We start from the raw sequence: 15,771 nt of genomic DNA on the forward strand, positions 1-15,771 counted from the left end.
GCCTCGAGTCGCGCGCGGTGGCGTCTGCCTCCAGAGCGCGTTCCCTAAAGCGCCACCAAATCGTGCTGAGAAGCAGGACGTCCTGTTGGTTTCGACAGTTGAGGCTTCACGGACGAGCCCGGAACTCTCCGCTTACTCAGTTACCCCAACTGCGAAACGTTATGGAGCGTTTTCACGGCGGTGCCCCGCACTGAGCGGCCCGCGCGGCCGGGCCAGGGCAGCCGGCGGCGGTCGGCGGACGCGAGGCCCGTGGGCGGCCGCCGCACCGCCAGGCTGGCTGCGGGGAGCCATTTCCTGTCCTCCCCGGGTCCCGGGGCGCCGCGGGGCGCCGGGCGGGCAGGCGCTGCGGCGGGTCCTCGCGTCCGCCCTCAGCCCCGTCTCCGTCTCCTCCTCGCGCACCCCGCTTGGCGACCCCGGTCCCCTAGAGCCGAACGCGGGAAGTGGGTGCCGCACGGGACCCCGCGCCACGACCCGGCCGGTCCCCGGCACAGCCAGGCGCCCGCTCCGCGCCGGGCGGCTCACGCGCGCCGCCGGTTTCCGGGTGCGCACGGGAAGCTCGGGAAACCCCAGACCCCTCCCTTTTAGGAAGGGCGCAGACGGCGTCTTCGTCTCCAAGGAAACCGGCCCTGCCCCGACGTCACTTCCGCTGACCTGTCTGGACTCCAGACTGTTGGGAGGAAAAGAGGAAAACTGAGCCACAGCCACGACGGTGGACGCGAGCGTGTCCTGTCTGCGCATGCGCCCGCTCAGCGGCCTGCTTCTATTTATGTGGGGGATCCAACATGGCGGCCGCGGCGACCCTGGCGATGGCGGTGGAGCCCATCAGAACATAGTGGCGGGGAAGGGGGCCCGGTGCGCGCTCACGGTGGCGTCGGCAGAGACGACTGAGGGTGGTGGAGGGAAGAAAAGCGACGGAAAGCAAAAGGAAGGGCGGGCAGGCAAGCAACTCGGCGTAGAACCGAGCGCCGGCTCGAGCGAAGGCGGAGGGCCAGAACAGTGGGGATGGCGGAGCCACGCAGAGTAGCGTTTATTAGCCTGTCACCGGTGAGGCGGCGCGAGGCCGACTACCCGGGGGCCGACCGCGAGCCCGAGCACCCTCGCGAGCCCCCCCGGCTGGAGCCGGCCCGGGCGGAGCAGCCGGCCCCGCGGGAGGCTGCCCCCCGGGCGGACGCGCAGCCCCCGCCGCGGGAGAAGCCGCTCCCCCAGCGCGAGGTCAGCCGCGCCGAGCCGCCCATGTCGCTGCAGCGGGAGCCCCCGCGGCCCGAGCCGCCGCCGCCGCCGCCGCCGCCGCTCCCTCAGCTGCACTTGCAGCCGCCCCCGCCGCGGGAGTCGGCTTCGCGGGCCGAGCCGCCGCAGAGGCCGCCGAGGGAGACGGTGCGCCTGGAGCTGGTGCTCAAGGATCCCACCGACGAGAGCTGCGTGGAGTTCAGTTACCCGGAGCTGCTGCTGTGCGGAGAACAACGGGTACAGAAGATTCTCCCTCACCCCCCAGACCCTGGGAGCCTCAGGACGCGTCCGCCTTTTCCAGTGGTTCGCACCTGCCGACGCCCGCTCTGCGCGTCTTGGGTCGCCCGGGAGGGTGGGCTGCAGGGCTGCAGGGCTGCAGGGCGCGGGGGCCGAGCGGGGGGACGAGTGCTGGGTGCTGCTTCCCCTCCCCCCCTGCTCCCCGGGGTCGGCTTCGGCTCCCACCTGGCTCCGCCGACCACCCCCCTCCCCTCCCTCGTGCGCCCGCCCCGGAGGCCGCCCGGAGCCGGTTTTCCTCTGCACCTTTCGAGACCTCAGAATTGACTCCTTTCTGCTCCCCACACTAAATTGAGAGGGGGGGGGGTGCTCTGCAAGCTACGTGGTTGGCTTTTCCTTGCGGAGCTCCAGCAGTCGTTCCAGTAGAAAAGAAGAAAAACCTTGGGGGACACGCCCCCCAATGCAAGCAGCGAGATAGTGTCACCCCTCCATGTCATCCTCCTCTTCATCACTGTTTGTTATGGTTGGCGCCTGAGATGTGCTTGCGTGCGTGGGCTGTTTCTCTTCTTTGAAGGGGTTTGAGAGTAAACCTCTTCAGACTGAAGATTCCACTGTAGGAATGATGAAGTGGGTTAGTTATTTGGTTCTTTTTCTCTCACGTTGGTATTGGTAAACCTATTTAGCTTTGTCTTCTCTATGGAGTTTTTTTTTTTTTTTTTAACTGTGATTGAATGGAAGGTGTCTTCTGCTTTATTGGCGCCGACCCATAATACTGCTATTTGAGTGTATATCATTAGCTTATAGGTCCAAAAGCTGGAGGGTGTTGGTGTTGCACGGGGCCGTTGTAATTTTTGGAGAATGATGGGAAAAAAAAAAAACAAAACCAAAACAGGTTTGACTTTTTAGGAACTGTCGAAAATACATAGGTATGCCTTCAATGGAACTAGTGAACAAGGGAGATAGGAGAGAGGTTTGTTGGTGATGGTCATTTTTATTGTAGGTTTTGGTGGTATTTAAAGTAAGCTAGAAAGGGAAACGTAAGAGAACAATTTCCTCTGTTGTTTAGAGATTATGCTCTTTATCAGGTGTTGCTTTAGCACAGGTCTAATGGATCCCAGAAGTCATTTGTTTTCATTCTCAACTATCTTTATAGTTGAATGAATGATTCTTTAGTTTAAAAATATGTTAAACAGTGTCCCTGGGTTTTGTTTATTTTAAGGCCAGTTAATCTTTTGATCATTATTTACAAATATTGTTGTGTGGTCAAATCAGTACTAAATGTTTGCAACCAAAATGACTTGTTAAGGGTAGAGATCATTTTGGCCATTTGCACAAACATTGTATCCTTCAGATTCACTCTAGTGCCCCTACTATTTATAAATGTGATGTTATTTCTTTTTTTCCCCCACAAGAATTTTGAAAACATTGGACCGGAGCATTTTTTCAAATAAATTGTATTTGATCTCCTACTCTGAGTTTGCAGTTTTACTCCTTAACCTACTTCATAAATTGTGGATGAAAAGCATCATATTTGGGCAAAAGTACGTTATGGTAGCTAACATTTGCTGAATTCTTCCTGTGTGGTTGCTAGACACAGTTCTCAGTAAGGAACATGGCTTATGGAATTTAGTTCAGCAGAGCTCCTGGAGGTAGGAGCCATTATCCCCCCACCTAACAAATGAGGCTGGTGCACAAAGCGCGTAATTTTATTAGTACTTCTTTCCATACTAATACCAATTCTTAGTCAAACAAAATTTCTTAAAATTGTATAGTTTAAATGTAGAGGATCCTGCCAAAGTGAACTAAAATGAGAATTATGGTAGACATACAGAGATTTCTGTATGAGCCTCTTTAATGCTATGATATTCATGCCATGATAAATTAATCATAGATATGTTTAAATTATGACAAAAAAGTTAATTTTGACACCCTACCTTGTTAATCTAATAATCAGAATTACTAGTTTTATGTAACTAGTACCTGAAAGATAAATAATTCAGTTTAATTTTTCTGTTTATACTATCAATTTAGGGTTATATTGGTCAAATTTTCTTATATATTCAGCCACATATTATTTGTTGTATTCTGGACAAAAAATACAATGCACATTTGTGACCTGAGTTTTGGCAGATTTATCTATGATTACTCCCAATGAACATATTTATTACGTGAGGAATTATAGAAAACATTTCTCTAAATGAGGTTGTCATATTTCCATGAATGGAAATCCTGGTAGTAGAAACCAACAAAAAGCAAGATGAGATCAATAGAATTGATCTGCAGAATGGTGATTCTCAAATTTGGTTTTTCTTCCCCTCAAGAGAAGTCTAGTTATTTTTTTTTCAGTCTAGTTATTTTTAAGGATGTTTAATATTTTCTAAATAGTCTAAAATTTTGAGTTGTAATTGAACAACTTATCACGTAACAGTTTAAATAGAAAGAGGGAAAGAGATCGTATAAAATAAAGATTCTAAATTTTGAAATAGCCATCTTGAATAAGATTTTAGTTTATGTTATTGGTACAAATCTGTCACATGTGAATACCATCTATATTGGGATACATTTAAATCACCCCCCCTTCATAAATACAAAATAAACACTAAAACCTTGAACTGAATGCAGTCAGAATTTTTTGTGTACTCTTATTTTTTTTTTAATAATAAGGAAAAGCATAGTTAAATGAGCGTATGTTGGCAAAGTATGAAAAAAGCCCTTCTTATCAGGTTTAAGTTCACAGGTTAACTAAACCCTTAACCTTGTTACCTCTGTAGACTACTAAGCCCTGATTGAGGTGGTTCAAGATGATGACTGAGGCATTGCAATCATCTCTATCCTCAAAGATAATTTGTTTACCGTTTCTGGCTAAAGAGTAATAGTACAGAACTTAGAAATAAGTTCTGGCAGTAATTTGATAAGCAAGTAAATTTTGTTTAACTCTTAGTAAACCAGAGAATCCGTTAACCAGAATATCCACTTGTGAACATGATTAATTGAGCATTTACTATGAAAAGAAAAATAAGTTATTATAGTGCCAATGTAGTTAATACTATTAGAGAATTCTGGGCTATTATGTTGCTTGTCATACTGCATATTTTCAATAATGTGAAAGATCTGAGGATGGTGTTAATGAGTTAACATCAAAGGACAAAATTATTACAATGTTATTACCTGTGGGTAGTTGATAATTTTGATATTTACTGATTTGCAGATCATCATTTCACCTGAAAAATAGAAAGCTTACTTAGAGCCTTGATTGTGGGTAGGGGTTTATTCCTTAAATCTGAGAGAAAAGTGAGTCACTTTTTTAAACTCTTTTTTATAGACTATCAAGAGTAAGAGAGTTACTTTTGATTCCTCTCTATATAGTCTATACAGAATGTTATATAATGGTATATAAGGTGATTCTTAGTAAAAATATATGTTCATGAAATGGGGCAGACCAGTAGTAAGACCTAGTATTTGGACTTCACAGTGACGTGAAGTAAAGTTGATAATGTCAAAGCATGGTGGTTGCCCAGTGTCCTTCAGTCTCAAGTTAAGGCTATCCCCTGAGCATACCTAGTATTTCTTATTTCATTATCAGTCTCTTCCTGCTGGTTTAATTATTCCTTTCTGATCATATATATTTTTTCCACTGGTAACTCCTACTGGGATAAAGGATTCTGTAAATACATTACTTATTACAATAGATACTTTAAAAAAATAAATTCTAAGATCAATTTTTTAAGCTTTAAAAGTATCTTTTATTCTAAAGCCCTAGATCTGATTGTTTTATATTCTTCATATTTTTCTGTCATATTTTTAGACTAATCATAGCTTTCATATCCAGAATGAAGTGTCTTAGTTCCAAAGTGTACAGATCTTTAGTCCCTTCTGTACTTTTTTCTGTATCCAGTATTTCAGTTGTAATATTTTTATTTTTAATTACCTGAAGATGTAATTCAGTAAAAACATCTAGCCTTCCTTTTTTTTAAATTTATTTATTTTTTTGCCTTCCTTTTTTAAAAACTTAACTTTGTAGTCAGTCATCCATAATTAGGTACAAGTAGCGTTTATCATTTTTATTCATGTGCAGCTCCTCCCCTCCTTTTTTTTTTTAAGATTTTTATTTATTTATTCATGAGAGACAGAGAGAGAGAGAGAGAGAGAGAGAGAGGAAGAGACACAGGCAGAGGGAGAAGCAGGCTCCACGCAGGGAGCCCGATGTGGGACTTGATCCTGGGTCTCCAGGATCACGCTTTGGGCAGAAGGCAGCGCTTAATCCCTGAGCCACCAGGGCTGCCCCTTCCCCCCTTTTGAATTGAAAACCTCTGTGTATAATGAAATGTGTCTGCTAAAATAGTAAACTTGAGTAAAGGACGTGATTTATCTTTTTGTTTGTTTTGGTAAATAGATGGTAAATGTGGGATCCTAGCTGTGTGTGTGGTTTTTTTAAAGCCATGTATTATGTTAAACTTTCATCCTCCCTGGCTAGAAGGAAGCCACGGTAATGTAACTTTTTTATTTGCAGCTTTCACTTTTCTTTTTTTTTTTTAAAGATTTTATTTATTTATTCATGTTTATTTATTCATGTGAGACAGAGAGCGAGAGAGGAAGAGAGAGAGAGAGAGAGAGAGAGAGGCAGAGACACAGGCGGAGGGAGAAGCAGGGTCCATGCAGGGAACCCGCCGTGGGACTCGATCCCGGGTCTCCAGGATCACGCCCTGGGCTGAAGGCGGCGCCAAACCGCTGTGCCACCCGGGCTGCCCAGCTTTCACTTTTCTAGCTTTGTTTAAAATAGTATGTACTCCCTGAATGAATATCCATGGACAAGAAAGGATAGTGGTATAGATTGAGGTTTTGATGCTGAGCCTCAACAGAAGGCTGAAGCAGCTACAGATACCCTTGTGATAGATAGCTCAGGGCAGATGATTCAGTGTTGATGCTGATTAATAACCTGGAGATTCTTTGAGAAGTATTTCCTGGCCAAAGCGGTTATCTTTGTTGGGAAGATCTCAAACTAGAGTTATAAGTGGGATTTTCATTTTCACTTCATTTTCTTGGGGATTTTTTTTTTTTTTTTTTGGTCTTTTTATTTTGGACAGGGGTGACCACAGACCATTTTGTGAGAGGAGACTATTTGAATTGTTGAGTTCTTCACCACCGAAAAACTTGAGAATGTGTACGAATCCATTAAAGCTGCAAGTGTTTTTGCTACAAACCAACATTTCTTTGTAGTTACTTTTAATGCTTCTAACTTACTTGTGTTAATATTTGGAAAATTTAACTCTTAAGTTTAAGGATATATTCAACTCTGGTTGAAGTAATGTTAATACTTCTATTTCTTTTCCTATTTACTTTGGATCAGAAGAAGCCCATTCACACAGAAGACCCATTTAATGATGAACATCAAGAGAGGCAAGAAGTGGAAATGTTGGCTAAGAAGTTTGAAATGAAATATGTGAGTATAATATATTTGCATTTAGGTAATTTTACTTTATTGGCCTCTTTTTTCTCTCGGTGACTGATTGGGAGGGCTTATAATATCCACTGCCCACTTTATTTTAGTCTCATAAATTGAATCCAAATAAATGGCTAGACAAAGATTCTGATAGGTTTGTGATGGCTATAATAGTAGCCATCATTTATTGTACTCCTTCTAGAGTCCAGGCAGCTTGCTTAACATATATTATCTCCCATTGTTATAGTAAAACTACATATTAAGTAATACTGACCATATTTTACCCATGAAGAAACTGATGCTCTGATTTCAAGGTTACACAGTGGCAAGAACCAGGCTGTTTAGCCAGATCTGCCTGGCTCTCATCTTTTGCCTTTTCTACTGCCATTGAGAAGGCTATTTTAATGCCTTTGGTATAGTAGTTCTCAAGCCTTTCTGCCTCATTAGAATTTAAGAGAATGAATGTGTGTATTTCTAGGATACACATTTCTGGGAGCAGAATCAATCAGTAGCAGCATGAAATTTCTTTGAAAGTGTCTTAATATTTACCTTAAAAATTCATGTACATTTTTCATTCTATGCCATAAACAGATTGATATTTGTTTTAATATAAAAGTAAATTCTGATTACCTGATTGTGAAGTTGCTTAACATTTTTCTCACATTTTTCTGGTATAATTGAGATTATAGGAAATCTCTCTCCCTCCCCATGTTTATCCTATGGTTTTACTCCATGGCCACTTTGCTAAAACATAACTCAAGAAAAGCAAGACCCCTTCTGGTTCTTCTGTGAGCATTGGAAAGTATCTCACAGAAATAGGAGGTCAGCTTACACTGGCTCTGTCGTTCATGTCATCCTCCAGATACAACTGGGGTCTTGGTTGACAGTTGTTGGCTCCTTGTGCTAATGAAGAATCCGTTTGGGGTCAGGGAAATATATGAAAATACTTTGGAATGTGAGTCACTGTGTGGGCCATACTTGACCACCAACATATTGTCCTTTGAGGAAATTATTTAATCTTTTGAGACCATGGTTTTCTTTTTTTGAATATTTTTCGAGGCTCCTTCTGGCTTTATATTCTGTGACTATATGATAATTTTAGTGATGGACTTGTGGGTGTTTTGATGGAAAGAATAGCAAAAATTGTTACTTAAACTGTAGTGTTTAATTACAATATAATGTTCTCAAATTAGAAATCCTAACATACTGTGGCTTTTTTTTTAAGATTTTTATTTTTATTTTATTTTATTTTTTAAAGATTTTATTTATTTATTCATGAGAGAGAGAGAGAGAGAGAGAGAGAGAGAGGCGGAGACACAGGCAGAGGGAAAAGCAGGCTCCATGCAAGGAGCCTGATGTGCGATTCGATCCGGGGTCTGCAGGATCAGGCCCTGGACTATAGGCGGCGCTAAACCGCTGAGCCACCTGGGCTGCCCAAAGATTTTTATTTTTAAGTAATCTGTACACCCAGTGTGGGGCTTGAACTCACGACCCCAAGATCAAGAGTTGCATGCTTTACTGACTGAGCCAGCCAGGCACCCCTATGGGTTTGTTTTACAAGTTAATACATTGGTTAAATTTAATGTTTTAACCAGGCAATGTATTTACATGGTTCAGAACTCAAAAGTTATGGAATGAAAAATCTTTCATTCTGTTGTTCACCTACATAATCTCACTTCCTAGAGGCATGTAACGTTTTTTGGGGTCCTTCAGACATATTTTATGTATATCTCTGTATATACATATATTACCCCCAGCCCCCACATCTCTTTTTACACATATTACAGAATATACAATTCTACTCTTTGCTTTTTTCAGGTACTCTAATTTGGAGATTTTTTTTTTCATATCAGTACAAAGAGAGTTTTCTTATCTCTCCTTTTTTTAGGGCTTCATGGTATTCCATTGTATGGACATACCACAATTTATTTAACCAGTTCCAAAATGATCTGAGTCCTTTCCAAAAATTTGCTCTTATAGTGTTACACTAAATTACTTTGTAGCATGGCATTTCACACATTTGCAAGTTTATCTGTTGGACAGATTCCCAGTAGAATTTTTTAGGTCAAAAGATTTATGTGTTTATTTAGTTTGGGTATATATTACGAGTTTCTAAGTTACCAATTTCCATTCTCTCCAGCACTACATTAGAGTACTTAATTTTGCATAGGTTATGAAACTACGGATTAGAATTGTCCTTCGCAAATGGAAAAATTCCTAGCATATGATCCTATAAGTGTTGTGATTCAGTATTTGATGTATTGCCTCAGAGTTAGCATTAAATGTTTTTGGGGAGGGGCAGCCTGGATGGCTCAGTGATTTAGCGCCACCTTCAGCCCAGGGCGTGATCCTGGAGACCCAGGATTGAGTCCCATGTCAGGCTCCCTGCATGGAGCCTGCTTCTTCCTCTGCCCGTATTTCTGCCTCTCTCTCTCTCTGTGTTTCTCATGAATAAATAAATAAAATCTTAAAAAAAAAATATTTTTGAGCAGCCTTTGGATGGTACTTGGCATGGAAAAACCAATGTTCTGAAGAGGTTGGTTGATGTGTAAAATTGAGTTCCAAATAACTGGGCTATCTCCAGGTACTGTCATTGTGCAGGGATAAAATGTTGCTCTTGTTATCTGTATTTGCTCTCTAGATTTTTATTTTACTCACTGTCTTGTTTTCATTCTAAGTGGAGGATTTAAAATGTCTTACCTTATGAAGCCTTTATGCCCTATGCATATTACAGGTATTAAATATGTGTATTATAGCAAATTATTTGGACTCTTGTAAGAAAATCATCAAGTTAAAAGTGACCTGAGAGAAGACACCTCATTCAGCTCTAGGCTCTGGGCTGTCACAAAAGATCACTCCTAAACAACAAAGATTTTTTGGTGTTCAGAGGTAGCAAATTCAGATGTCTATGTCTGTTTATACTTATGCATATATTATATGTATATGTATATTTTAAATAAAGAAACTTTTAAATATCGTATGTAAAATCTTGTAAAATGTTAACCCACCAAGGTTACATTTCCCTTAAAAAAATATTTTTTCACAGTGACAAAAAGAGGACTCAATTCTTGGAGGTTTATAAAACATAAAACTGGCCACCTTCTCTTCTTACTTTTGTTTCCCTCATGTTATAATTTAGATGTCCTTATCATTATTTCTGAAATTCACTTAAGGTCACTTCTAGTTCTTTGTTTTTTTAATAAATAATAAAGTAAGCATTTGTATTGAATGTACAAAGGGGCATGATACTTGCCCTCTCCTGGAACTTTCAAAATATTTGGGAAGATGAGACATATATATGATTCACAAATATACTACTGAACAGTAGTGTGTAGTGCCTATGGAATCGAATGACTGGAGATTTGAAAATGAGCAGAAGGGCCAGTTCCATTCTTGAAATTGGAAGGAATTTTGGAGACTTTGGTGCAGAATCATTGAATGGATTCTTCCAGTCTCCTGTGGAACCACATTTCTCTGTAATCCCTGGAATAGCTTTCCTATCCTTTGTAGGATATCGAGTGGATAAGAGGCAGCAACAATGTATTGAAGTGGAAGGAGCACAGGATTATGAGTTAGCACAGCTGGATTCTGCTCCTGTCTTTGCCATACTAACTAGCTGGGTGACCTTAGTGAAGGCTCTTGGCGTCTTTATGCTTTGGTATCTGTGAGGGGAAAACAAGATCTGCCTAGCCAACTTTATATTTATAGCACGGGTTTTGTCAACGTCAGATGAAAAAATAGATTTTTAATGTTGGAAATATTTAAAGTGCTATCTAAATATGAAATACTGTTTATTTAAACATATCACTCTTGCAGAGAACTGCTCCATCTTATTCTGTATATGTCATAAATTCTTTTTAACATAAACATGTATGGGATTTTCAAACTCTATTAACTACTCCGCTGATTTTGATTTTTTTAGTTCAGGCATTCTGTTCCAAATGGCCTTTATGTTTAGTCCTTCAATCACTGTTTACAGGTTTACTAGGATCGTCTTAAAAGACCATAATACACATTATTTGGAATCCTTTAAGATAATCATTGAGCCAAAAGTGGCCTGGGAGAGGATACTTTGTCTAGTGCTAGGTTCTCACAAAAGATCATTCTTAAACAATCACTGAAGATTGTTATTGACCATAGTTTACTGTAGTTCAGGAGTAGCAAATTCAGATGTCCCCAGCATGCCCACTGAAGCATCGGTAAAGCAGGCCAGGTAGGTGGACAGTGAAGCTGGGGGATTGTCTGAAATAGGAAACAGGTGCTATTCAGCTTCAGCCCTTGTCACTTCACAGGGACCTGGGCTTAGGGTTGCCGATCTTTACATTTCTCCAAAGAAGGCTGAAATCTGGATATTTCTCTTTCTTTTCTTACTTTTAAATGTTGGCTTCTGGTTAAAACACCTGCTTGACGAAACAAAACATCTGTGGGGCACATCCGGCTCTCAAGTCCTAGTTGTAGGCATTGGTATGCCTACAACTTTTTTTCTAATTTATTTAATTCATCAGTCCATCTTTTTTTTCTAATTTCACCACTTTTTTTCTAATTTATTTAATTCATCAGTCCATCTACGCTTACATTCTTTCTGCCCCTTCTTTTCTGTGAATCGGAGGGGTTGGAACAAGTGGGAGGGCTTGCCATTTCCATTGTGGAGGAGGATGCATTTGCAGGATGTTTCAGAGAACTGAGCAAGTTAAACTCCATTGGGGGTTTTCAGATACAGGAACAAATACGATTCCCTGAGGGGTGGCTGGGTCTATAAGTGATGTTAGCAATGAATTGAGTGGTTTTTGGAAAGTGTGGAGGCAAGTTTATGGGCTTCTTGTGGTCTTGAGTATGTGTAGCTGTTGGCAAGTGCTGGAGAGGAGTTGTGTGAAGTGGAAAAGGCCATCACTCGTGGGAGAAGGAAGGAGAATTGTGGAGTTTGGGATGTATCTTTTCACTTGTAGCAATTGCTTGGGGAAGGAGGATTGAGACAGTTTTGGTAGTTGAAATGCAGTAATAGAAATTATAGGGAGTGTAAAATTATAAAAATAGCACCCTGTATTGAATTGTTTGTTTTTTCCCTCTATCTTGTTTTTATTGCCTTGTCTTGTTCCCCTTATGTTACTCTCCAGGTAATGTGACAATGCATGTTCAGCATCAGTTGCTACATATTTTCTTGGGAAAAGCAATAGAACTATTCGGTACTTAATTTTACCTCGAGTATTCTAAGTTGGTTATTGTACATAAATCTTATTACAGAGCTAAGTCCAACTTTGAACACTTTTCTATAGGCTCCAAATTTTTCTTGTTGGTTACTATAGGAAGGAAGTATGATACAGGTTAAAGAGGATTGTGTTCTTTTCCTCATTAGCAATTTTTTTTTTTTTTAAGATTTTTAAATTTATTCACGGGAAACACAGAGAGAGAGGCAGAGACCTAGGCAGAGGAAGAAGCAGGCTCCCTCCAGGAAGCCTGATGCAGGACTCAATCTCAGAACCCCAGGATCATGACCTGAGCCAAAGGCAGACGCTCACCCACTGAGCCCCCCAGGTGCCCCCTCATTGGCAATTTTAAGTCTCCCAATGTTTAAGGTAAAAATCCTACTTTGCTGAATATCCTCAATTTCTAACTCAATCTTTAGATGGTTTCTAGATTGTGTATGCGTTTTCTGAGGCCATATAATACCGTACAGATCAGCGAATGCTGTTCGCTTTGATGAGTAATAGGCTTCTTCTCTAAGCCATCTCGGGCATAGGATAACCTGTGGTGGTTGGAAGATTGCTTTTGTGATTTTTCTGTTACTCCAGCTATCTTGAAAGATCATGCTATTCTGGAATTGGATATAAACCAAATAATCTAAATGAAAGTGCTTAGCACAATATATGGTGCTTAGCAGGGGCTCAGCTAAGACTGTTTGCATCTGAATGACCCATGGAATAGGAAGGCATGTAGTCTGCCAAGCATTTATTAGCATTTCTAAAATCACATTATGACTTTAAAATTTGCTTACTTTACCATACAGACTTTGAATACCACATTTTTTTGCTTCATTCTTTGTGATTTTGGACTCTCAGAGCCCTAGTAGCTTTGTATTTATTTTAAGAGGGAGAATAAAGGTAGATTTCATGTATAAAAGTAATTCTGAGCAGTCTTATAAAGCAGTTGAAAAAAAAATAAAGCAGTTCAAATGGAGTTAATAAACTTTTTAATAAAATATATGAAAAATCTTGATTTTCTTGTACGGCTTTTTTTTTTTTTTTTTAAAGATTTTATTTATTCATGGGAAACACAGAGTGAGAGGCAGAGACCTAGGCAGAGGAAGAAGCCACCCAGGAGTCCCTGCTTCGTAACCTTTTAAAACAAACTGAGGTTGGGGGTTCTTAAATACAGGGCAAGGGGGATCCCTGGGTGGCTCAGCGGTTTAGCGCCTGCCTTTGGCCCAGGGCGCGATCCTGGAGTCCCGGGATCAAGTTCCACATCGGGCTCCCAGCATGGAGCCTGCTTATCCCTGCTCCTGTGTCTCTGTCTCTCTCTATGTCTATCATAAATAAATAAACAAACAAATATACATCTATTTATCTATCTATCTATCTATCTATCTATCTATCTATCTATCTATCTTTAAATACAGGGCAAGGGGCAGCCCCGGTGGCTCAGCAGTTTAGTGCCGCCTTCAGCCCAGGGCCGGATCCTGGAGACCCAGGATCGAGTCCCACATCCGGCTCCCTGCATGGAGCCTGCTTCTCCCTCTGCTTGTGTTTCTGTCTCTCTCTCTCCCTCTCTGTGTGTCTGTCATGAATAAATAAATAAAATCTTAAAAAAAAAAAAAAACATTAAAAAAAATAAAATAAATACAGGGCAAGGAGGAACTCTTAAGTAATAGTTTTCTCTGTTGCAGTTACCAGTGGTAATCGTGTGACATGACATGCCCTTTCAGTGCCTTGGCCTCTGAGTTAAACAAATTCTCTTCAACTTCCTTAAATCCAGTAGGAATGATCGAGAATCAGCAGTTTTAGGCTATTTGGAAGGAAGGCCCTATATCCTAAGTCGTGATTAAAGAAATCTGTTTACACTATATCTGTGCTGTTAAGTCAGCTCTTGCCTGTCTTTCTACTGACTTAAATTTCTCTTTTTTTCTATTGGTAGGTTAAGGAAATCAAAAGAAATGGAAAAGGATAAGGTTGTGACTGGGCTAGACAGATAGGGAAGCTTGGTAACCAAGAAATATTTTCTTCTCAGTTATAAGACTGTAGTCTTAGCATCAGTGTCATGCTTCCTCTGTCTTCCATAGGTAATGAATGTTGCTTATTAGGTCTCTTATTACTTGGAGGCAACTAGGAGGGAGGTGAGGGAGGGTCCTGTGCTAAGAACATCTTGTTTGTTTTCTAGCTTAGTATTATAGTGTAATGAGACAGCATTGGCTTGAAACACTGATTATCAGGTTAAACAGGTACTAATGATTCAGTAAGTCATTTTCTTCTGAGTCATAGTAAACTAGTGCCCTAGGGGAGTAGATTTATTTATTTTATTTTTTTTTAATTTTTATTTATTTATGATAGTCACACAGAGAGAGAGAGAGAGAGGCAGAGAGTCACAGGCAGAGGGAGAAGCAGGCTCCATGCACCGGGAGCCCGACGTGGGATTCGATCCCGGGTCTCCAGGATCGTGCCCTGGGCCAAAGGCAGGCGCCAAACCGCTGCGCCACCCAGGGATCCCCGGGGAGTAGATTTAAATGGGGTTCTTCATTTTAGGTGTAGCAAAACTCAAAAGGTGTTTTTTTTTTTTAATTCAGAAAATAAACTTTGTGTTTTTATTGTAGGCATTTATCATGTAAACTGTGAAGCATCAACAACTGCAAAGGTTCAGGGAGTTTATCAAGTAAGACTGATTCTGTTGCAGGGAGTCTCCTTGCTAAGGCTGCTGGAAAAGAGACCAGTTCAAAATAGGCCTAGTAGGGAGGACACTATAATATAATCTTTTGACAATCTATCTTGAGTTCCTTAAGTGAAATTTTATTTTATTTTAAAGATTTCATTTATTTATTCATGAGAGAGAGAGGCAGAGACACAGGCAGAGGGAGAAGCAGGCTCCATGCAGGAAGCCCGATATGGGATTCGATCCTCAGACCTGGGACCACACCCTGAGCCAAAGGCAGACGCCCAACCACTGAGCCACCCAGGCGTCCCAAAGTGAAATTTTAATATTTGTGAATTGTCTTTTTGACAGCTCTCCGTTTGGTTCCAGTTTATACTATTTGCATATCACTGGACTTGAGCACCATTAGGGAACTAGAGAACTAGAGAGTGGAAAATAAAAAAGAAGAGGTAAGGCAGAGAGGGCGAGCCAAGGGAGATGAGTTTCCAAGAAGGCCAGAAGAATGAGGAAAAGTAAATTGAGGCCAGAAAACTGTACTGTGATGGCCTCTTTGATGAAGGAAGGAACTGGGATGTGCCTGACAATAAATGCTTTGGCAGAAAGCCATAGGTAGAGGAAAGACTATTTAACCCTGGCTAATGGGAAGGGATTTAAGAAAGAGCTACTCAGTTGTGAGTTTGTCAAATACAGCTTGTCCAAAGGACAAGGAAGCAGAACCATATAAGGAGTGAAAACCCAAATGGTATTGAACATTGGGTGGTCCACACCTAAGAAAATTTTTTTTTCTTTTTTTAAAGATTTTATTTATTTATTCATGAGAGACCAGAGAGAGAGGCAGAGACATAGGCAGAGGGAGAAGCAGGCTCTTCCCCATGGGGAGCCCAATGTAGGACTTGATCCCGGACCCTGGGATCAAGACCCGAGCTGAAGGCAGACTCTCAGCCACCCAGGCGCCTCAGAAAGTAAAATTCTTGAACAGATAATACATGTACTTAACAAAAACTCAAAAGATA

At 41.4% G+C, this 15,771-nt stretch overlaps 1 protein-coding gene across 6 annotated transcripts in view; it reads left to right on the plus strand.

The window, feature by feature from the left end:
- Positions 1-696: 696 nt before the first annotated feature.
- Positions 697-15,771, plus strand: part of UBN2 (ubinuclein 2) — a 72,525-nt gene continuing 57,450 nt past the window's right edge. For 3 of the 6 annotated variants that reach the window (XR_005987315.1, XM_041752091.1, XM_041752094.1), the window contains exons 1-2: positions 697-1,530; positions 6,809-6,901. Coding sequence is in view for 5 of the 6 variants with exons in the window: in XM_041752091.1 (XP_041608025.1) it covers positions 1,003-1,530; positions 6,809-6,901 (621 nt within the window). In the remaining variant the exon portion in view is untranslated. Of the gene's footprint in view, positions 1,531-1,788; positions 3,003-6,808; positions 6,902-15,771 lie in introns of those variants that run through there. The other 3 variants (XM_041752092.1, XM_041752093.1, XM_041752095.1) reach the window with 3 other exon arrangements.

This window comes from Vulpes lagopus, chromosome 4, assembly GCF_018345385.1.
Source record: "Vulpes lagopus strain Blue_001 chromosome 4, ASM1834538v1, whole genome shotgun sequence".
NCBI classification, from domain to species: Eukaryota; Metazoa; Chordata; class Mammalia; order Carnivora; family Canidae; genus Vulpes; species Vulpes lagopus.